Genomic DNA, 20,614 nt, shown 5'->3' on the forward strand with positions numbered 1-20,614 from the left:
AATATAATGTGAATACTAGCAATAAAAAACCTTCAGTCTTCATGGAATAAATCTTTTTTTTAATATGCTTTGATTTTGCTTGTGTATTAAAGCTCTGTGATTCTAACACATAAACAGGATATGTGGTTATAAACAGTTTTAGGCCAAAACAGCCTGAAAGCCTCTATGTTTTTGTTGGGAATATCCTGAGGGAAGCTGCACATTATGCGACTGGTTTGAGTGCTGATTTTATCACCAGAGTATAATGCCGTTTATCCCAAATGATCCCAGTCACATAGCTTTTAACAGTTTTCCCAGCACTGCGTTTCGAAAGGCAAAGTTTGTTGTTTTTTTTTACTATATTCTTGAGTTCATAATTTAGTATCGGCAGCCTCACACCGAAGAAGGCTTTTATTTCTGGTCCTGCAGCTCTCTGCTGTTTAACATTTAATGCATCTTTATATATAGATTCTTTATGTGCTCTCTTATGCACTGCAATTCACTTTACCCATAAAGGTTGTTATGCAATACTGTACTGTACCATGTTGAACGCGATATAGGATTTTATGGATATCATGTTTTACTTGGTATAATTAAGGTTCTAAACTAAGCATACCTGTATGTTGAATATAGAAAGTATCATGTCCTTACTGTTATCGACTCCAGCTAGCTCTAAATCCAGAACAGACTAATATTGGATTTGTGATTGAGGTGGATGTTTTTGTTTCAGGGTTGCACTATTATTCAAACCGATCTTTATTCCCAGTAATGTTTCATTAACAAGATTCTTATCTGCTGTGTTTTCCTGTTGAACAGGCGTGGACAGCACATGCCTTGAATCATCCACACTTACATCTTGTCCTGTCCATATGACACAGCTGACAGATGGTGCCGAATGTGTGGGACATGATACCAGCTGTTGCTCCAGGAGAATGTTGTGCGTCACCCCCGAAAAGAAAAAAAACAAAATAGTCTTCAAATGAGTTTCTCCAACTTTATTTTGAAGTTGCCAATTTTTATCCCTTTAGACGGCTGCATGAAGTGAACCAGAGAGACTCCACAGCAAAGTCACAGAAGCACAGTCATGGCGTGCTGTTTGATTGTTAAGTGTTTATGGCTAATGTGTTGGCAAACAGTTGGCTGCAGACATGGGGAAACATTATGGTGTAGTGTAGGGGATTGAAATAACTACTTTATAGTTCAAAATGTTGGCTGCCAGACAGAAGAAGAATAGAAAAGTTTGTATATGTATATATTATATGAGATTGTTGTGAGTGGTATTTTAATGAATGTGAATAGGTCATGTTCAGTTCACTTGAGTAGGTCTAGTTAGGTTGAGGCTGGGAGAGAGTGGGAGAAGCTTGGAGAGTTACAGGAAGGAAGAATTAGCACTTAGCTTCTCTTTTTTTGAGATCCAACCGCCGCAGGGAACAGCTTCTGAGCATATCCTATCCTATCCTGGGAAGACAGGCAAACTTTCTTCCCAAATGCGCTCTGGGGATCAGCCCACTTCCTCAGCACAGGAGTGTTCAGTAAGAGGCAGCAAAATAGTTCACTATTTTTCTGTGAGAGATGAGGTAGGTTATCCAGAAACTGGATTAAGTTCAGTTATTTCCTCCTCTTCACTCACACTCATCTCTGTTCTCCTCTATACCTTGCTTCTGTCAGTTTTCACATTCCCTAGCTCACAGGTGAATCTCATTTATCTGTTTTGTCTATGTTGTAAAGGGCTATCCTGCCATATTTTCTTCATCCTCTTCCTGCCACAATAGGATTTAAACAGTCAATATGTGTCAGACCGACATTCTCACCTGCTGATACTAGTGTCTCTTTCTATGCTAGATGAAGGAATCTGTTCAACACTGATGATCAGATGTGATCAGCTGATAGCAGACAGACACACTTCTTGTAGCTCACTACACTACTAAATGCAAAACAAAAGAAGCTTTGGTGATCAGTTTACTGAAGGTTTCCTAAATTCATGTCTCCATAGCAGAAGTAACCTGTCATACATGATTACTTTACTGTCACCTGGTATCCTTCACCTGCTATGTTGGCTGACTGTGACTCACATGCAGTCTGGTGCAGCTTAACTGAAAATATACTGTAGATTAATATACAGTCTTTGTTCCCTGCTGACTCTCTTGTTACAGGCTAGATACTAACACTAGCAATCTCCACCAATAAGACACATATGAGATTGCACACATCGATTGTAATAATGTTAGCATGGCGTTAGTGTTTCAGGTTGACTTTGTCTCGGGGGAAACGCTGCTGGCGAGCATGCTGCTGCCATGAGTGGTGTATCAGTTGCGAACCCACCCTGGGGTCAAGCAGGCACATGGACCTGCCGCTCTTTATACATTCATGACGCAGAGAAGCGAGATGGAGACAGTGATGTAACCTGCTCGCTGTTATTGGCTGGGGACCACTCAGCTAATGCCTAAAGGTTGACTCCCAGAGGCATCCTGAACACTGCAAAATAATAAGATAATACAGGCAGTACAGTGCAGTGGAGTACAGGGTCTCTGCACTCCACTGCACACTTCTAGTGGGTCATAAGTGATGATTGAGTAGGATTACCATTGTTGGAGTCTATACATTGTTTTCTTTTGTTTGTTTTTGGGTTAGGTTAGGTTTTATTAAAAGAAAATCCTGTACAATGTACCTTTTTAAAGAAAAAAAAGAGAGAAAAAAAAGGGATTTAATGAATGTTATCAACTGAGTGTTGAATTAATTATGTAGCAAAGACTAAAGTTTCCAAATGGTAATGTTTATATTTAGTTTGTTTTGAAGGTTCATGACCAATGTGAAATCTCTTCCTCTACAATCTTACAATTTTAATGACATTTTTGTTCTCATTAAGTCTACATTATCAAATTTAGTTGGCATTTTAAACATACACATAACATAATGTGTAATTAATAATAATTATAATTAATAATAATTGTAACTAATCATGGTGTAATTAAAAATTAAGTAAAATCTTTGTAGGAAACAAAGCTTTGATCCTTCACACCAACTTTGAAATGGTAATGTTTTTTTCCCTCACACATACTAGTATCACTACACCCAGCAGACACAGCTGTATTCTCTATGGTTATATACACGCACACACAAACACAGCAACTAGTTGAGAATGATTTATGTTGTCCATCAGGGTTTGCACTGTGCTGTACTTGCTCACATAACACCACATACTCAAGTGGATACTCTGATCATCTTTTCTGAATAACAGAATGACTCATGAAACAATACAGTCAAGTAATTGCATCTAATCTTAACTAATTAGTGGTCATCCACCTCCTCATCCACCTCAAACAAAAATCTTTTTCCTCTTCCCATGTCCAATAATTCCAATAGAAAGCTCTTGAGAAAAGACTTGGCCTTTACCCAACAAGAACTGAACAGAATACAAATGCCCCCAAGTCCCCAAGCAACCTTCCTGCACAGTGCCTATTGATATAGATCAAGGAGTATTGATCCATAGCACACAAGTGTAGGACCAATAAAGAAGTAAATGCGTCACCATACGTTTTCAATTTTGATTACATTTTATTTGGACCTTCTTATGAAAAAGTGTAAATACTGTTTGAAGTCAAATACAAAATAAATAAAACAATACAAAAAAGCTAAATGTTAGAATGTGCAAGAGAAACCAAAGATAAAATGCTCTTCACTTAGCCCTCACAATGCTGGAAACATAACATTGAAGAAACATACAGTAAAGCATGTAGACAGAATATCACAATATCATACAAGGAAACATTTGCTATAGAAAACATGACATTCTCCTGATGAATCCAATATGTTTTGCCTTTTCATTAGAAATGATTTTTTTCCCTGTAAGGACACCAAGAAATTCTGTAATTAATTTTCTAACACGATATAGTTAACAGTGTCTAGTTGCCATGATACCTCTACAAATACACTCAGCTCAAGTGAACTTTTCTTCAAGGTTTTTATTGGCACCTTTTTGAGGATTAGACCAAAGTCATTCAAGTTAAGCTTTTTCTCTTTAAAACACAACTGATAAGAGTAGACAATTATCTATTACACCAAAGTATTTAGTACCTACTTAGTACACCATTGGACAGCAGGACTTGTTGTGTAGTTTCATAAAGAGGCTAATGATGACTATTTTCACTCATCAAGTAAAGTATCCATTAAAGGATCTGGTATGTGTCATAGGTCTGACAAAGTATCGGGTGATATATATAGAAGACATTTTTAAATGTTGTTTAGATTATTAATGGCCATGTTACGAGTGAAACTGTTTTCCCTCTCATTCTTTTTTTTTCTGTCTCTTGGCAAAAAAAGAAATGGCAGCTTGGTTGCTAAGTTTAAGCTTCTTTTTCCCCCCTCTGATAAATTGTGAGAAATATGAAATGTCAAATTGTCGTCATGCGTTCAGTTGGTGTCCGTCTGGCAGGTTTTTAGAACGCTTCTTTTTTGGCGATTTTGCTGTTTGTGATGATTTAAAGTGGAAACTGTGAGTCTTTTTTTTAATCACTTTTGATATGTGGTGGTGACTGTAAATTAATCTTCGTTTTCAGCACGTCTCTGTCTCCATTTAACACTTTAAACTGGTCGTACGGCCATGGTTGTTGTGACATGGATATTCTAATTTTACACTGAAGCATCTTTATTAATCAACTGAAGGTAGGAACTTCAGGATTGACATATTTCTTTTTCCTGTCACACTCACAGCGAGCTACCAGATGGGTTTGGTAGCGCCTTTGCTCTGTTTTAGTGCCCCTGTCTGTTTGAAAGAAAGTGATGGGCTCAGGTCACTAGTGCTTATCTGTTGACAACGAGTCTCTGGCCAATGATGGGAGTAATGTGTTGCCATAGTCACCAAATAAAACTGATTCCACTGTACCACTGTTGATATTCACATGTGCACTGATGTCACCGTCTTGATATTCAGGGCTTACCCCATGCCACCTACAGTACACACTGCTCACCTACTGTCTGGTGGACCTCCATCAAAACAGCTTGTTGGACTGTCACATAGCTTCAAACCCCTCCTTCTCACACACCTTTCCTAAATCAGACTAGAAGTTGCTGTGATTCTTCTGTAATTTACTGAAATCCACAATCTGACATTCATAGTGGGTGCAAAACTTTTTTTGTCTGTCGGCCAAATGACTGGAGAATGTTCAAATTTTACCAGCCACTCAGTAGATTTACCATCGTGTTTTTGGGTGTGAGTGAAGCAAATCAACCAGCCACTTGCATATTTCTACCAGCATTTGGCTGTCGTCCGGTGCTAATTTTGTGCCTTGCATTCACACCCACTTCACACAGTCACTGGCCAGCTGTGCCGAGGTGAGAAATTATCCAGGGTTTGATTTTCTCTCTCTAGCTCGCTCTCTTTTTTTCTATTCTTGACCCCTATTATTTCTGTCGCTCCTAATGTGAACAACCCAGTGCTGCACCATGGATACCTTCCAGACAAGACAGTCTGAAAATATGCTCTATTACCCTCGTATTTAAATGATAATGTGTCTCCTTTCTTTTCAATGACAGCCGGCTTTTTCAATCGACCGTAAACTGACCCTTACTGAGGACAATGGACTACGTGTGCCAAGATTTTATGGTGCTAGTTAGGGCTGACGCCTACAAAATTTTCATTAAAATAAAATTCATAAAATGGTAGAAAAAGGCATAAATTCCCGTAGTCCAAGTTGACTTACCATATATCAACGCGTATCATTTAAAACCCAAAAGATATTTGGTTTAACACCATAGAGAAAAAAAACCCAGCAAATATTCACACCCGAGAAGCCAAAACCACCAAATTTTTGGCACTTCAAAGACTTCAGCAATTGTTTAGCAAGCTAGTTGTAGATTCTCATTTTCTTTCCAACTCATTTATTAATAGACTAATCATTTCAGCTCCAGAAAGAGTCCTTTGGTTCATCCTCATGTTCCATTTTAGGCTCTAAGTTAATGTGACATTAATGTGAAGAAGGTTTGTTCACCTTTGAGAATGGCCATCTTGTTCTGGCTTACAAGCGCATTTGTCCTCTTCCTCACAACAAGTTATTGTTCTCGTGGCGATGAATGTGCAGCTTGTTTTAATCTTAGAATATCTGTGAAATATTTTTCCAAAAGAGATTTATAGTAGAATTTGTGTTCTTAATCTAATCCCAGAGAAACCGTATCACTTCATCCAAATGAACTGTATTGTGTTATTTTGCTTTATTTATTTTATTAATGTCAATTATTTGTGTTTCAGAAAGTGTAAAAATATTTACACATCATATATAATACATATATATATGATTTCTGAACTTATTTTTGTTTTTTGTGTGTTTCAGGGACAGCCTGTTGGCCAGTGTGATTTCAATATCCGGCTGTTATGCATAGAAAAAGAGATCATTTCTCCACGGATGGAAAAGATGAAGACTGGACAGATTGACAAAACTAAGGAGCCATTCAGTGTCCGAAATAAGCCCTTCTTTGACATTCATGCATCACGCAAGGTAATGTGAGCAAAGGAGTTCTTTCCAGTCTGTTTTTCTTCCTATTTCTTTCAAAGATGAGACCTAATCAAAAATCCCTGTTTTTGCTTTACAAAGATAAACAAACACACACACAAGCCCGAAAATCCACTCACTGTCTCGATAAATGAAAGTTGTGACTCAGCAATGTCATGTTTACCTCCCTTGAAGAAATGTTTTCCAGACTAATAGTTGGCAGGGTCTTTTTCTACAAATTGGCCCCTACGTGAAGCACAAGCCTAAGAGCAATTGAAAAGAACTATATGGCTTGTACAACATTGCTGAAAATAGAGAAACAAGCTCCCTGCCTGAGTCAAGTCTGGGGTTAGGAGCTCACTGGCAACTGGTAGCTCAGCCTATAACCATGGCACCAGATTAGACCCGACCTAAAGAAGCAGTGAGGGATTGTTTCCATGTGCCAATTAGATAGCAGGTGAAGGCAAAGGCCTTAGTGTCCTGACCCCTGCGTATGATAACTGGCACTCAGGAGCTCAGGGTGTTCTTCTGCTCGACCTCCCTGGGAGAAGTTGTGAACGCAGCAGGCTCCTTCCATTTGTTAAATGTCAGATTCAGGAGCAGGCAGTGACAAGTTGGTTATGTATGATATGTTAAATTTCCCAAGTAGTCTAAAAAGAGCAAGAGAGGGTGCAAACTGGAGAGAGCAGCGAACAAGAAAACCAGTGAAATATAACAGCTAAGAGATTTAGCACCTTGAAGTCTGAAGCCATGTTACTCCCTTTAGTAACTGCGTTAAGTGAGGGAGTATCTTAGGGTCATGTCCACAACTGAGGGTAGTCTTATGGACCAGGAATAGAGTCAGTCCAGACATCATTCAGTGTGGGTGCACTCTAATTTGCAGTAAAAGACTTGAGAGAGTACAGCTGTCTGGTCAGAAGACTGCAGCAATTGGTTTCTTCTTCGTGGTGTCAGAGTGCATTTGAACAAAGGTACAGCTTTTTCATCTACCCCGAACTGTGCTGCTGGGTGCAAATATGCCTCTATGACTCTACTGCCTGCACCTGCACTTGTATTAATCTTCAATTGGCAGTGATTACTTCTTCCTACCTCTGTCTTCATGTGACAAAAAAGGAAGAAACCATCACAATACACAGCTCGTTGACGTATGAGCTATTATGTATAGGACTGGATTTTATAGATTTTTTGGCCAAGCTTCACTATAATTTGCTTGTCACCAAGAATATGTGTTGAATGCATCTTTTATGTTACTTCAGTCACATTTTCATGTATATTTCAAAAATCTTACTCCTTTGTCTTATAATAAATGATCTTGGCCCAGGTTATAGAGCTGTGCTTTTCATAGTTTTTATCCTATAAAACACTGTTACGCCTTTCTCAAAGGTCTGCCCTTTTGCTTCAATATCAGGCCTATTGGAGGTCAGAGCACAATTAACTTGATGTTTTGCTCGAACCAAGAACAGTTGGAAATCTTTGCCCTGTACATTCACAGATAATCAAAGTGTGCGTAGGGGGTGAAGTTTTAGACATTTCTTCTTTTCTTCTGCCAACACTGATATCTTGGTGTTCACTTCTTTTTGAACTTTATAAAATTCGAAGTATGAGTGGTTGGGTTACCTCTATTCTAACCCTAGGATGTCCATTTCCATGAGAACCTTTATGAGGGATCACCCCCCAGCCTTTGGGGTTCATGCCGATGAAGATATTCTAGAAATGAAGTCACTGGAACAACGTCTGGTTTCTGACTGCTGTATTGTGCTGTGCAGTGGCCATCTGCTCCCCATACAGTCATATCTCTGTTGTGTGGAACATTAAAAGGGGGAACTGGAATCTAGCTCATTAATTCATAGCAACACAACCGGCTACTTCATGGCATATTGACCACTGTTTCCTTAAAGTGATATTTCAGTCAGAGGCCGGAGTTGTATGATGGCTTTTGTCTGTTGCTATGCTGCTGTTTTTCATCACTGACACTTACACATTCAGGACACCATTTCCCCACCAATTGGGGCCATTTATTCTTTTAGTTTCCTCCACTGTCCAATTATCTTACAAAGGCCCATTATGATAAAACTGAATTTATGCATTTGTACAACCAGATGACATTCTTTTGGAAATTCCCCTCTATTGTATGTTGAATGAACTTGGCTTACAAAAGTAGAAAATAATTCAGAAGTTAATGGCATTTTATTATAGGGTGGTGGTCTCTGTTCTACAGTAAATAGCATGCAATTGTTTTTTAACTCATTTACATTAACACATGTTCGTCATAACTATCAGTGGATTGATGGTATCATCTCCAAAAAATTATAACCAAAGTGCCCAAGGGCTTTTTTAAACCTATTGTTTGTTAGCTCTGGTCTGAATCACTGGATGATTAGATGTGTCTGGGGTAGGAGCAAGAAGGTCCTGAAATGCAATGTTCTTCGTTGCACTAGTGTCAGGTCTTGGTTGACTCCGGATAGCTTCTTGCAACTGTCAATTTCGCTCATCAGCATCCTAATATGCCTTCTATAGGAGCCATTTCACTTGAACTTGTAGAGTACACTTTTGGGGTTGGGTCAGATTGAGGTTGGACCAGATCACTTCCTCAAAGGGTCTCGGTATCATTGTTTTGGTCTCCATCCAAGTACAGTTCCTGTGTCCAGACGAAACTCAAATAAATCACACCAAGGGTGAGAAAGGTACATCAAAAGAGAAAAGAGACAAACCAGACTAAACATGGCAAAAGCCCTAAGATAGTACGACAATCCAGTCATAGCTTGCTGTCCTCAACAAAACTTAGCACCATTCAGTTTAGCCTTTGTGTAATCCATTCACCACTTTATACATACTTTTTCATTTTGTCCACAAGCTTTTCATTGGCTTTCTTTGTCTACTTGTGCTTAAAGTTTAATCCGTTGAATGTTCAGGCTGTAAAACCATTCAATGTAGAAAAGCTCAAGAGGCTTAAACGCTTTCTGAAGACTCTACTGTATTTACAATTTCTTCTGATTTCTACATTATGCACTGCTTTATATCCCTCTCCTGATTCAAATGCTTCACACGTTTCACTTTTTCTTTGGAGTAAGCCTTTAAGCAACTAAACTGACTGTTGAATAAGCTCTTGTAACAACTTAACAATATGTGCCAACAAGAAAATAAGCTTGTTTTCTCCCTGCATTGCGTTTGTGTAATGCCTTGAATATCATTTGGGCTTGATAAAACTGCACATTAAATATACACAGCATTATTAGAATGATTCACAATAGATACAAATGATATTTCCCTTACTGGGAACTAATAGATCCTGTTAAGTTGGCAGATATCTATATATTCCAAGGAATTAAAGAACCCACTTCCAGGCAGACTAAGATTTCTAGTTGTTTTCTTGCCCGCTGGAGACTAGAGTAAGCAATTTACATGTATATGGTTCATATTCCTCCTAGGATTATAGAAATGAGTGTCCCACTTTTTTCTTAACAAGTCAAAAGTCCAACTGAATCCAACTGAAACCTATTTTTATTGTGTTTTATGTTTTCGGCCCAGGACATGACATGTTTATTCATTGACCTTCATACAGAATTCCTCATCCACATTTAATTAAATTGTTTTAAATAAATTAAGTTCATGTGGACATTTTATACCCATGTGCATACAGTGTGTAAAAAGCTGGTTTGCATGATATTAGTAGCCCAAACAAATGTAGTTAAAAAGTTTTTTTTAAGCATTGGGTGTACAGCAGCTATTAAACTGTCTTCATTCAGATAGTTTTGTGTGGGCAGACTCCATCATTCTTACTCTTGAATATATTCCCTGATGTTGTGTCCACAAAATATGGTTACATTTGTCCAATTAAATTAATCGTTCTCCAAGGCAACTTTTTAAATAGCAGTAATTACATTTTTCAGTTCATGGAAATGGAAAATTTGGCGAGATGTGCCCTCTCTGAATAGGCCTAACATTTGCCGAGCGTATTGTAATTAAATGTGACTCATGGTATATCCTGATTTAATACAGCCACAATGTGGTAATGTTAAAATTACAAAAGCAAATTAGATGGTGTTAAACTGTTTTTGCCCTTCACAAAATGTGTAATATCCCGTCCTCATTTATCATATCTCTAAAGACATTAGGCCTAAGCTGAATTCACTTTCCCATCATGAGATTAGTATCTCCAATTGACCCCAGGACATAACGCTTTGAATACTAGCCCCTCCCTGGAGTCCAGATGCCCGTATAGCTGCAGGTGAAAAAATTAGTTTTTCTGTGGATCCCATCTTGAAATATCTTTTTCGAACTGAGATTGAATTCGGATAGGGAAATGAAAAGCAGTTATCTAGATACCTTTTGTAAGATTGCAGTCTTTTCATGGAGCTCGACTCTAATCATACTGGGTGAGATTCAAGTTTACCTTGTGCACTGAATACAAAATAGACCAAGAGAATTGACTTCCCTGATAATATAAACAGTGAAGTGAAATGCATTTGGGGGCCAGTGCACTATGAAATCACAATCGCTGATGTGCATCAAGGCACTTATTTAGTTTGGTGGGCTTTGCTCTATGAATTGGATGTATTTATCTGACATTATGTATTCTAGATGAAGGTGTCTCAGGTTTATACATTTTATAGTTTGTTAATTGTTACGTGAGGCTGTCTGATGGCCTTGAGGCTGCCTACACCTAATAACCAGTCTGGTGGTTGCAGAATTAAAGCAGGGAGAACCAATAAATCATCAGGAGTTATCTGTACAGTACAATTTCTTTAAATGAATTGCAATGAAAACCTAATGCACTCTTTTTTTTAATTAAATCAATAGCTTATCTTTGAAAAGCCAGAGATGCTCTCTCCACATTCACATTTCTTGGTTGAGTGTAAAGTAAGTGGATTCATTTTGAAAGGTTGTTTGCAAATGGCATACGGTTTCAGAATGTTTTGAATTTTGATTGCAAGCAGCAAGGTGAAAAATTAACTCACTCAATTCACTCTCACCAAACTCGCTGGTGTGTTGAAAGCCTGATCCCAGACAGTGGGTTGTGTAACAGCAATGACAAGTCTTTTTATCCTTTTTCCTTACTCATCCTCCTCTCCAGTAGGCTTTGTCACCATTAACAGTCCCTGATTCTATGTAAATGCCCTCCTCTCACGCTCTTCTTCTCACTACTATACCCTGACCCTTGAGTCAGTCTTGTTATGCTGTCGAAACTCGTTTGTAGCAGCCAGGCTTGAAGAAAGTACCTCCTCCTTAACAGCATGCCTCATTAGCTGAGTGCTGTCAGTCCTGCAGGTTCCTTGTTGCTCACTGACCTCGCACCTCAGCTGTCTCGTCTTCAGCTGTTGGAAATGGAAACCGAAGACCAGAGGTCCCCGTTTTTTTACTTGTCTCTTTTTTATCTTTGTTTTCTTAACAAAGTGAGAACTGAGCTTGTTGTTGCGGTGAATCAGAGCTCTGTTTGAGTTAGTTTGGGGTGAATCCACACCCACTGCATCAGCTCCAAAACAACTTAATATGTAAAAGCTGTTTTGAATTTCTCCTAATAAACTGCGATAATAAATTCATCAGCATGCACCTTTTGGCTTTGGTAAATAAACCCATCCTCCACGGCTAAGTTCAAGAACAAAATGCTCTTCTTCACCTGTGTCCTCTCCCTTCTGCTGCACCCACTCACACAGGGAAGCATGTTGACTGTTGTGTAAGGGTTTATGCTGCTTGGATGAACACACGACGTGGACCCGATGACTAATATTTGTTTACTTCAGTTGCTTTGAGATTTTTGAGTTTTCTTTAAAGCGTCCAAGACATTATGTAACATCTGATGATGCACGGCAACATCTATACAGTAAAGGTTGGATTCACTGGAGAGAATGTGGCAATATCGAGTGTAGCGGCTCTTTTTTTATTTGTTCTACTTGCCTGCTCTCCCTGTGCCTTCCAGCCTCGCATTTGATGTACTCAAGGGAAGGAACATGTATCTTCTGGCTGAGGTCAACAGGTGTCTATTTTAAGATGTTGTGTTGTTTATTCCGCGTTTCACCACCTACTCTGCCTGCAGTCTGCTGTCTGCCTTTTATTTGACCCGTGATGATGTCATGAAATCCTTGCCTCCCTTCCTCTCAAAATCACACCCGTCCATTTTTTTCAATAATTTTTTTCAAGAGATATAAATTTAAATCATTCCTGTGCTTCCTTTGCTTGTTTGAAAGTGGACTTATTATACTTATTTCCAACTTTGTATTTTTATTCTGGGTCTCCACTAGAGTAGCTTTGCATGATTCACACTTTAAAAAACTCTGTTTATTTTATACCGGCCCTTTATGCAGCCCCTAAGTTCAGCCTCTGTCTCTAACAATCTGTTTAAGCTCCGGTCTCTTTAAGGCCCACCTCCTAATGAGCCTAATCTGTTCTGATTGGTAAAATGTATCGGAAGCCTGCCAAGCCTGGCATACATACACACATTTGACATTCTAACATTATCTATTAAATTAAATATATATGACTGAAAATAAGGAAAAGCATAATAGATTATTCATATTCATGTCTTTTTTCCCTCCAGACAGTTAGCATAAAATACTAATGAAAAGCAATCTCATATAATCCAATACAACGATTCTGCCATAAATCTACGAAGTTTATACACTTTCAGATTTTGTGACATTGTCAAAAAGGTGATAACGCTACTTTGTGATTATTAATGAGGTGTAGTAAGTGGTAGTGGTGTACTGGAGCTCATTATATTGTCCACACCATTCACATACATGAAAATCAACACTGTTAAGTTTAATGCACTGTAGTTTCACCACCACCACCACCACCACCACCTACTACAACCTCAGTAATAATCACAAAATAGAATCATCACCTTTCTGATCATGTAAACAAAGACTGAAAATCTATAAGCTTCACCAAAGTAGAACTTGTTGCAGAGCTGTTGTATTGGATTGCTTTAGATGAACTGTTCCTAATATAGTTCTTGGCGAGTGTATATAAAACCATCCTCACTCTTACATAGGATAATCAGCTGGAGTTGCACTTCTTTTTATATCAAAGTTTGTTTTCTCCCATTTTCAGCACCAACAGCAAAAACATTTTTAGTCCCTTGTAACAAACGGTAATTATAATTATCACTTCTATTAGAGCTAGACGTGCAAAGTAAAGTCGATGTTACAGTTGGGACCAACTTCTACTTTGGTGCATAGTACATACGTATACAAGGAAGTAGCTCTGTGACTTTCCAGCCGCATAAAATAAACATTTTAATGCAGTGAATTTCTGAGTTACAACAACAATATTACTGCATTAACTTGTACCAACACCCCAAGCTATTAAATACACATAATTAGATTATGTATAACCACACACACACACACACACACACACACACACACACACACACACACACACTCACTCTATTCCTTGAAATTGTTTTTCCCTAGATACAATAGTAATCAAAGATATTGATATGATTTAGCACCGAAACAAAATCTGCAAACTTGGTTGATATCATCTGGAAGCACAGTTATTGAAATATTGTGATGTAATGGAGTTAAAGAGATGTACTTGGAGATTGAAATGGAGCTAAAGTGATGGAAAGAAAATGAATCTATTATGATAAAAAAAACTATTCATGGAACTGAAATGCATAACACACTCAGTTTTTTCTCTTCTCTGTATCTGAGGAAGCAAACTGAATATCTTTCAGTTGTGGACTCTTAATTGGACAAAATGAGCAAATTGAATGTCGCGTTAGGCTTTAGGAAGAGGTAATGGGCATATTTAAGTTATTTTCTGCCTCTTTTTTTGAGGACCAAATAATGAATCAGTTGATGGATATTGGAAATAGCCCCAAGCTGAGATGTAGCATTTTTAGTCAATAAGACTAATAACATAAATACTATATCACATTCAGTTCTTTTAACATTTTTAATTTTTAGCTCAATACAGTTACGCTTCAACCACAGTTAAATCTGAACTGGCTCCAGCTCCCTACTACAATAAGGGAAGCAAATTCTTTATCCACCGTCAAAAAATAAATCCAAATCCAAACTTCTTTTATCTTTGACATACTGCCAAACTCATCACTATCTACCTCAGGACAGACACAGTCTCTTCTCCCACTGTAGCTCAGACAGCTCAGATAGAGCAGCATGCTGTAGGAGCCCAGTGAAGGACACTGACTCTCTATCTGCTGTCTGAGTGTGTCTGAGTGTGTGGGCTGCGCTCTGCTTTCTGTGCATTTGTGGTTGACGGTCGTAATGTGTCTTACCGGCAATGGTGTGTAGCTTGAGCACATACTTGCATTAGCCACTCTTTACTTTGATAACTTAATCTTAAATGTCTCATCTGTCCTTTTTGGGTCTACGTAGGGTGTGTTTGAGCAGTGTTTGGTTGGTGTATCTGACAGCTGAGATACACATATTATGCAACACAGCTATACAAATGCCATTTATATTCCTTAAGGCATTCTGATTTCACACACACTTTGTTTTTGTTTTGTTTTTTTCAAATGTATGCATGTACAAGCTTGTTTAAACCCCCACAGGACAAGGCATGTGACTGCTATAACAGTCATTCATTATGTACTATCCTCAGAAATATCTTATTTGCCATGGTTATTCCATATGAATATTCAGAAACATAGACTCAGGCCTAGCTCTAAACAACAGGGGACCCTAGACAAGGTTTTCATTGGGGGAAGCTGAGATCTGAGAAATAAAACTATAAACCATACATATATATTTTTTAGGCTTATAGGCTTATTGTTCCAACTATTATCTCTCATCTCAGATTTGGCTTCAACATCACATGAGATGATTTACAGTGCATGCAATTAGTCTGTTAGTTTCCTGATCTGCTAGCTAAACCATTACTGTAAAGGCCAGAAACGCTACACTGGTTAAGATCAGGGTTTAAAAGTTTTGTCAAAACTTAATAGACCCCAGTGATTTATCAATTATATGAACTATGCTACACTATATATACATTCTAAACCTAGACATAGTCATCATAGTCATAGAGATGTTGATTGGCTAGACATACATTGAGGAGGAGTTCCATTGATTTGCTTTATGGCTAGTCAGGTCTCTACATCATGTTCTACCTCATGTGTTTTTGTTTTTACAAAATGTTTTATTTAGTTTTTATTGATTTTTTTTGTGGAGATAAATATGTAGTAGGTTTATTTTTGTGTTTTTTAATACATAAACCTGAAACTGAATGTTGAATAAAAACATTAAACTGACCTGTTGCATTCAAAGCTCAGAGTCCCAACGTCTCGGATCAGATTATGAATGTCAGTGCAGTGATTTTTATGTCAGTGCAGTGATTTCTTAAGTGAGTTTTTTTTAGAATCTTGCAATAACTTTCTGCTAATTTTTTTTTTTTTTTTAATTTCATGGTTGGGAATGTAAGTTAATGCTAGTCACTCATCTCACCTGTCCAGTTTCCAGCAGCTTCCCCTCACCACAATTCAATTTCACGCTGTGCCGTTATTTCTCATCACCTTTCTATTGCTTTCATCTTCCAAATGTTAATGTCTCTCTTCGTCTTTTCCCTGGCACCACACATGAATTTGTAAAATGTAATCTCAGTCACGGTTCTTATTAAACAATCTGGATCCATCAAAAGTCAGTTTTTCTATAACGTTTAACTTCTCCAGACTGTGTGACCTTGTTTGACTCCAGATCAGCCAGTATTTAGTAGCAGCCCTGTCTTTATACTCTGATGGACTTTTCTTTTATTAAGGAATTGCACCCCAGCTTCAGAGGTCCATTCATATTAGGGTTGAAAGGAGTCTCCTTCAACAACCCTGTGGTCTGACAGGAATATCAGACACAGGCACACTTTATGTTTCCTTCCTAAAGAGGTTTACCATGAAAGCAGGGTCGCTGCCCCTCTCCACATCATCGCTCCAAGGAACTTCCTTACTGTAGGAGGATGTGTGAATGGAAGTCTTCTCTCTGCTCATCTCTTCATCCAAGGTTCACTGTGCTTGCCGAAGGTGGTGGGTGGGTGTGCTAAGATGGCAGGAGAACTGAAATGGAACTCCCAGATCTTACCGCCTACATACCGTTCCCTCATAAAGACACCAGTTCCTTTCAGTCTGGCTATCTGCCTTCTCCTTGTCAGCATGATTGTCAAGCTTTGTGTGATCTGCTGTGACTCATTCATCATGCTAGAGAGCACTGATGTTGCTCTGCTTTCTTTTTTCAGATGCCGATCAGTATTCTGTTGCTTTAGATAAACGCATGCAGCGCACCCTTTTTAGGGCTTCTGACTTCACTCACTTCCCCAGAAAACACCTTTTGAAAAATAGTGATGTCTAGCATCAAAGCATTTTGGGGGGAATGTGAGGTAATTCAGGTTTAAATGTAAGTGAAATGTATTTCTGTGTTCAGGTCTCTGCTCTGCAGCTGGGAAGAAAGAGACCCAAGGGATTTCACCTGTCCCCAGTTTGTGCTTTGTATTACCACTACTATGTTACCACCACTACTGTCACACAATCAAGAATTGAATTTTGGGAAGAATACACATGCTAACACTGTTCAACAAGTATTTCCAGAATCCTTGTAATCATTTTGATGAACAAATATTCATATACAACCTAAAAAAATATTATCACAATCTGTTGCTTGACAAAAAAAATCAGTTTCCCAAGTTGTACCTCTTTCTTTTCTGAAACAAAGACAGTAGTTGTGAATGAAACATAAACCAACATGAAGAGCTTTACTTAATTGGTGTATATGAAGATGTGTTTCTGCAGCAGCAATTTGAGGAGCTGGACAAAAAAAAAAATCTTCATCATGCAACAGAGAATATTTTTTCATCCAGATGGTTTGAAGCATCTAAGAGGATTTTGCAAATACCTTAAGAACAGCAGTGCAGTAGGCTAAGTGTTATTTAAACACCATCTGCACTTTCATCGTCACTTGGTATTTATTTTTTTTAGAAAATCAGATGCTTACCTCTTGGAAATGTGATGTGATTGTAATACATGTGTGCCATAAACCTGAAGCTAGATTCACCAAACCTAACCCGGCTTGTACTCACGATAGATTTCACAGCGCGAGTGTGACATTTGTATCCTTATGTCTCCACTTATTTGAGAACGTCCTCCTTTTCAACAAGTTATCTGATGTGTTATAGAGTTGTTTCTGCTCACTTCAAAGGGATTTCTTGAAAAAGACTAAAAGTGTCATCATAGACGCTTTTTCCACTGAGCTGCTGAGGCAGACCAGTCTAATGGAGGACAAATTGCACAGGTCAGAGGCTCCTTTGAAGTCCACAGTGCTGCTACGTGTGATATGATGTGTCAGTATTGCATTAGACACAAATGAAGTTACCTTATATTACATGATTTCTTGTACTTTTGATTGAGATTATAATTTTGTCTGTCTGTGTGCGGCGTGAGAACAGATGACAATGTACAGAGTGAATGTGCCGTGGTTCATCATCTCTCTGGTGATTGTTGACGGCCTACATTTCCACTGAAACACTCTTCTAGCTTCCAGTCATAGCCACGTACAATGTTTAATCATAATGGTTGAATTGTCAGAGCTGGACAATGAATGAGTGGACAGATGCAGGCATTGTTAATTAAAGTTTAAATATTTCATTTTATTGCTTCTCTCTCATTCAGCCGAAAGAGATACAGCATATAATACAAGGGCACTCTGAGGGCAGCATTGTTGTTCAACCTTACATTGCCTTTGTATGGAATTAAAACTTTGCTTTCTGTTTTAGTTCGCCATGATGGGCTGGATATGATACCTGATATCCAGTGTTAGTGCACTAATGCATTCCCTTTCTACTTTATTGACCAAGACCATTTCCTGCTTGCCTATATATGTTTACCCCTTGCATGAACATATAGAAGCGAAGGTCGGAAAGAAAGACAACAAAAAAGTATAGATTGTTGTTCAGTTTGATTCATTTAGTTTTGTCAGAGCTACTATGTCAGACAGCACTCTCAAATATGATCACAATTAGACCTGTCTAACTATTTTTGAGGGACGATATATTGTCTAAGCTATAATCGCGATAAACGATATTATTGTCATTTAAATATCATGGGGGGTGGGATTAGAGAGTGGGCGCTACACTTCTGTAAATTATACCTTTTAATTCCATATAAGTGGCGCTGCTCACTTCTGGAGTCTCCACTCAGGGCGTTTACAGTTAGGAATGGAGACAACTACTCACTTAGCCAATGTTACATGAATAGCCTCTTAGCTGCTAATGTGAAGTGTGGCAATAATGAGGTAGAAAGAAACGATCGAGGTCATGCCCATGTATCATAGGATAAGCTGATGTACAGATATGATGATGTGACACGCCTAGCCACAATAATTCTGCAGTCTTACTACTTGTTTACCATTTTGTATAACGCTGACATCAGACGCCGCCCTCTATAGTTATGTGCAGTCATATATTACATTCCAGCCGAGCATTTTCTAAGACATATGATACGTTTTAAAATTGATTTCCTACTTTCCAAGCAGCAGCGGCAGGTTTCTCTTCATTCCAGTGAAATATGGAAATGAACTCGCTTCAGCTTTGTAATCCATCATAGACAAAACACAATAGTCACACTACATTACAATGAGCTTCATGTCCAGTTTTGATTGAATTGGCATGCAGTTGCAGTTTCATCTCATATCTAAACATTGATTTGAAGACTTCCACTTTCTTGTTTTTCAAATATCACTTGAGGATTGAGCACTAGGCATGTGTTATATTATCTCATCCTGTCAAAGCACATATTCATACATATGGAATTAATCTCCACTGTATATGTAAATCTACTTATTTCTAATATTCAACTTTGTTTTGGTGCCTGTACCATCATCACAGTGTCTGCTGATGTGCTTCGTGTTGCAGAAAATGTGCTTTCACTGCACAGCAGCTCGCCACATCCCCGAGGCGTCCCTCGTCTAATATGGTGCCATAGGTTCCTTTTTCTCTGCAACAGCTGTGTTGCTGTTGGTGTTTGCGGAGGAGTTGAAATCCACTCTTTGCCATCATCAGGAGCATAATGATTTGTTGCTATTCTTGTCCTCAAGTTAAAGATATTGATCTCTCAGTCATGCATTATCAATCAAAAAGATTAGTGCAAAGTTTCAGTGCTAGATAAGTGAAAGCAAGGTATCTGTGCAGGATTTGTCAGGTGTAAGCCATCCAGTCAGGTATTGTTGGCAGTCACTAAAGCTGTAGTTGACTTTATAAATCAATGTCAGTTCATGTGTTCCCAGCTAAAGATTTCAGCTACCAATCTTGTCTTTTATCAATTTTGCTTTTCTGAATCTGTGTCCTCTTTTTTTTTTTTTTTCAGCTACTGGAAGGCAGCTTCACGTCCCAGGTCAGCCACGAAGTGGATGGGCTTATCTTCCAGCCATGCGGGGTAAGCCTCCATTTATGTATGACAATCTGTCTTTTTTTTCTTTCTTTTCAAAGCTGCAGTCTTGTTGCCACAGGTTGATTGTCAGGCATAGCTTTTTCTACCACTGAGCTGCTGTAAAAGAACCGGACAGCTTGTCGCAACACCCGTCATTACTCATTCTCCATATCAGTCTTTCCCTCTGTTATTGTAAAGGAAACCACACTCCTACATGGATTCACATAAACACAGGGCTCCCTGTAAGACACTGGGCAGTAAAACACACACGGCAGACACATGGTCACATGGTGCTTTGTGTTACGACGGAAACGGCCTTGGTTGGAATACTGATTTACTTTCTGTTTGCGCAGCAGAATATCACTTTTATCTGTGACAGTAATACTGTTCCTCCCTTTCTTCTCCTGTGATGGACTCAAGAACCCTCATTCCACTGTAATAAATGAAATATCCTATCGCACATAACATTAATGTAGGAATACAACAGGCTGGCTATCTGCATGTAGCACAGATGGGGAAAAAGCTGCAAGAACCTAAAGAGCCTGCTGACTCCTGAGGAAGATATCTGTTATTTGCATATTACTCTCTGCTTTAGTATTTGCTTTTACGTTTTTGCTTTCAATATATGCTATGCAGGATTTTTTGGTTGGTCTTTGTAAACATAGCAGCATTCAATTCAAATTGTCCCGTCCTCTCTGGTTCAACTAGCAAGAGAAAGAAAGGAAGAAAGCAGTGTTGATCGAAAGAACTAGTGAGTGAATGAAGAGAGCAGGCAGGA

At 38.5% G+C, this 20,614-nt stretch overlaps 1 protein-coding gene across 1 annotated transcript in view; it reads left to right on the plus strand.

Moving 5' to 3' along the window:
* Positions 1–20,614, plus strand: part of rngtt (RNA guanylyltransferase and 5'-phosphatase) — an 85,925-nt gene that overhangs the window by 33,248 nt on the left and 32,063 nt on the right. Inside the window, exons 11-12 of the mRNA XM_053336966.1 lie at positions 6,306–6,470; positions 19,774–19,842. Of these exons, the coding sequence (XP_053192941.1) occupies positions 6,306–6,470; positions 19,774–19,842 (234 nt within the window). The remainder of the gene's footprint in view (positions 1–6,305; positions 6,471–19,773; positions 19,843–20,614) is intronic.

The sequence above is a fragment of the Scomber japonicus genome, chromosome 17 (assembly GCF_027409825.1).
Source record: "Scomber japonicus isolate fScoJap1 chromosome 17, fScoJap1.pri, whole genome shotgun sequence".
Taxonomy (NCBI): Eukaryota; Metazoa; Chordata; class Actinopteri; order Scombriformes; family Scombridae; genus Scomber; species Scomber japonicus.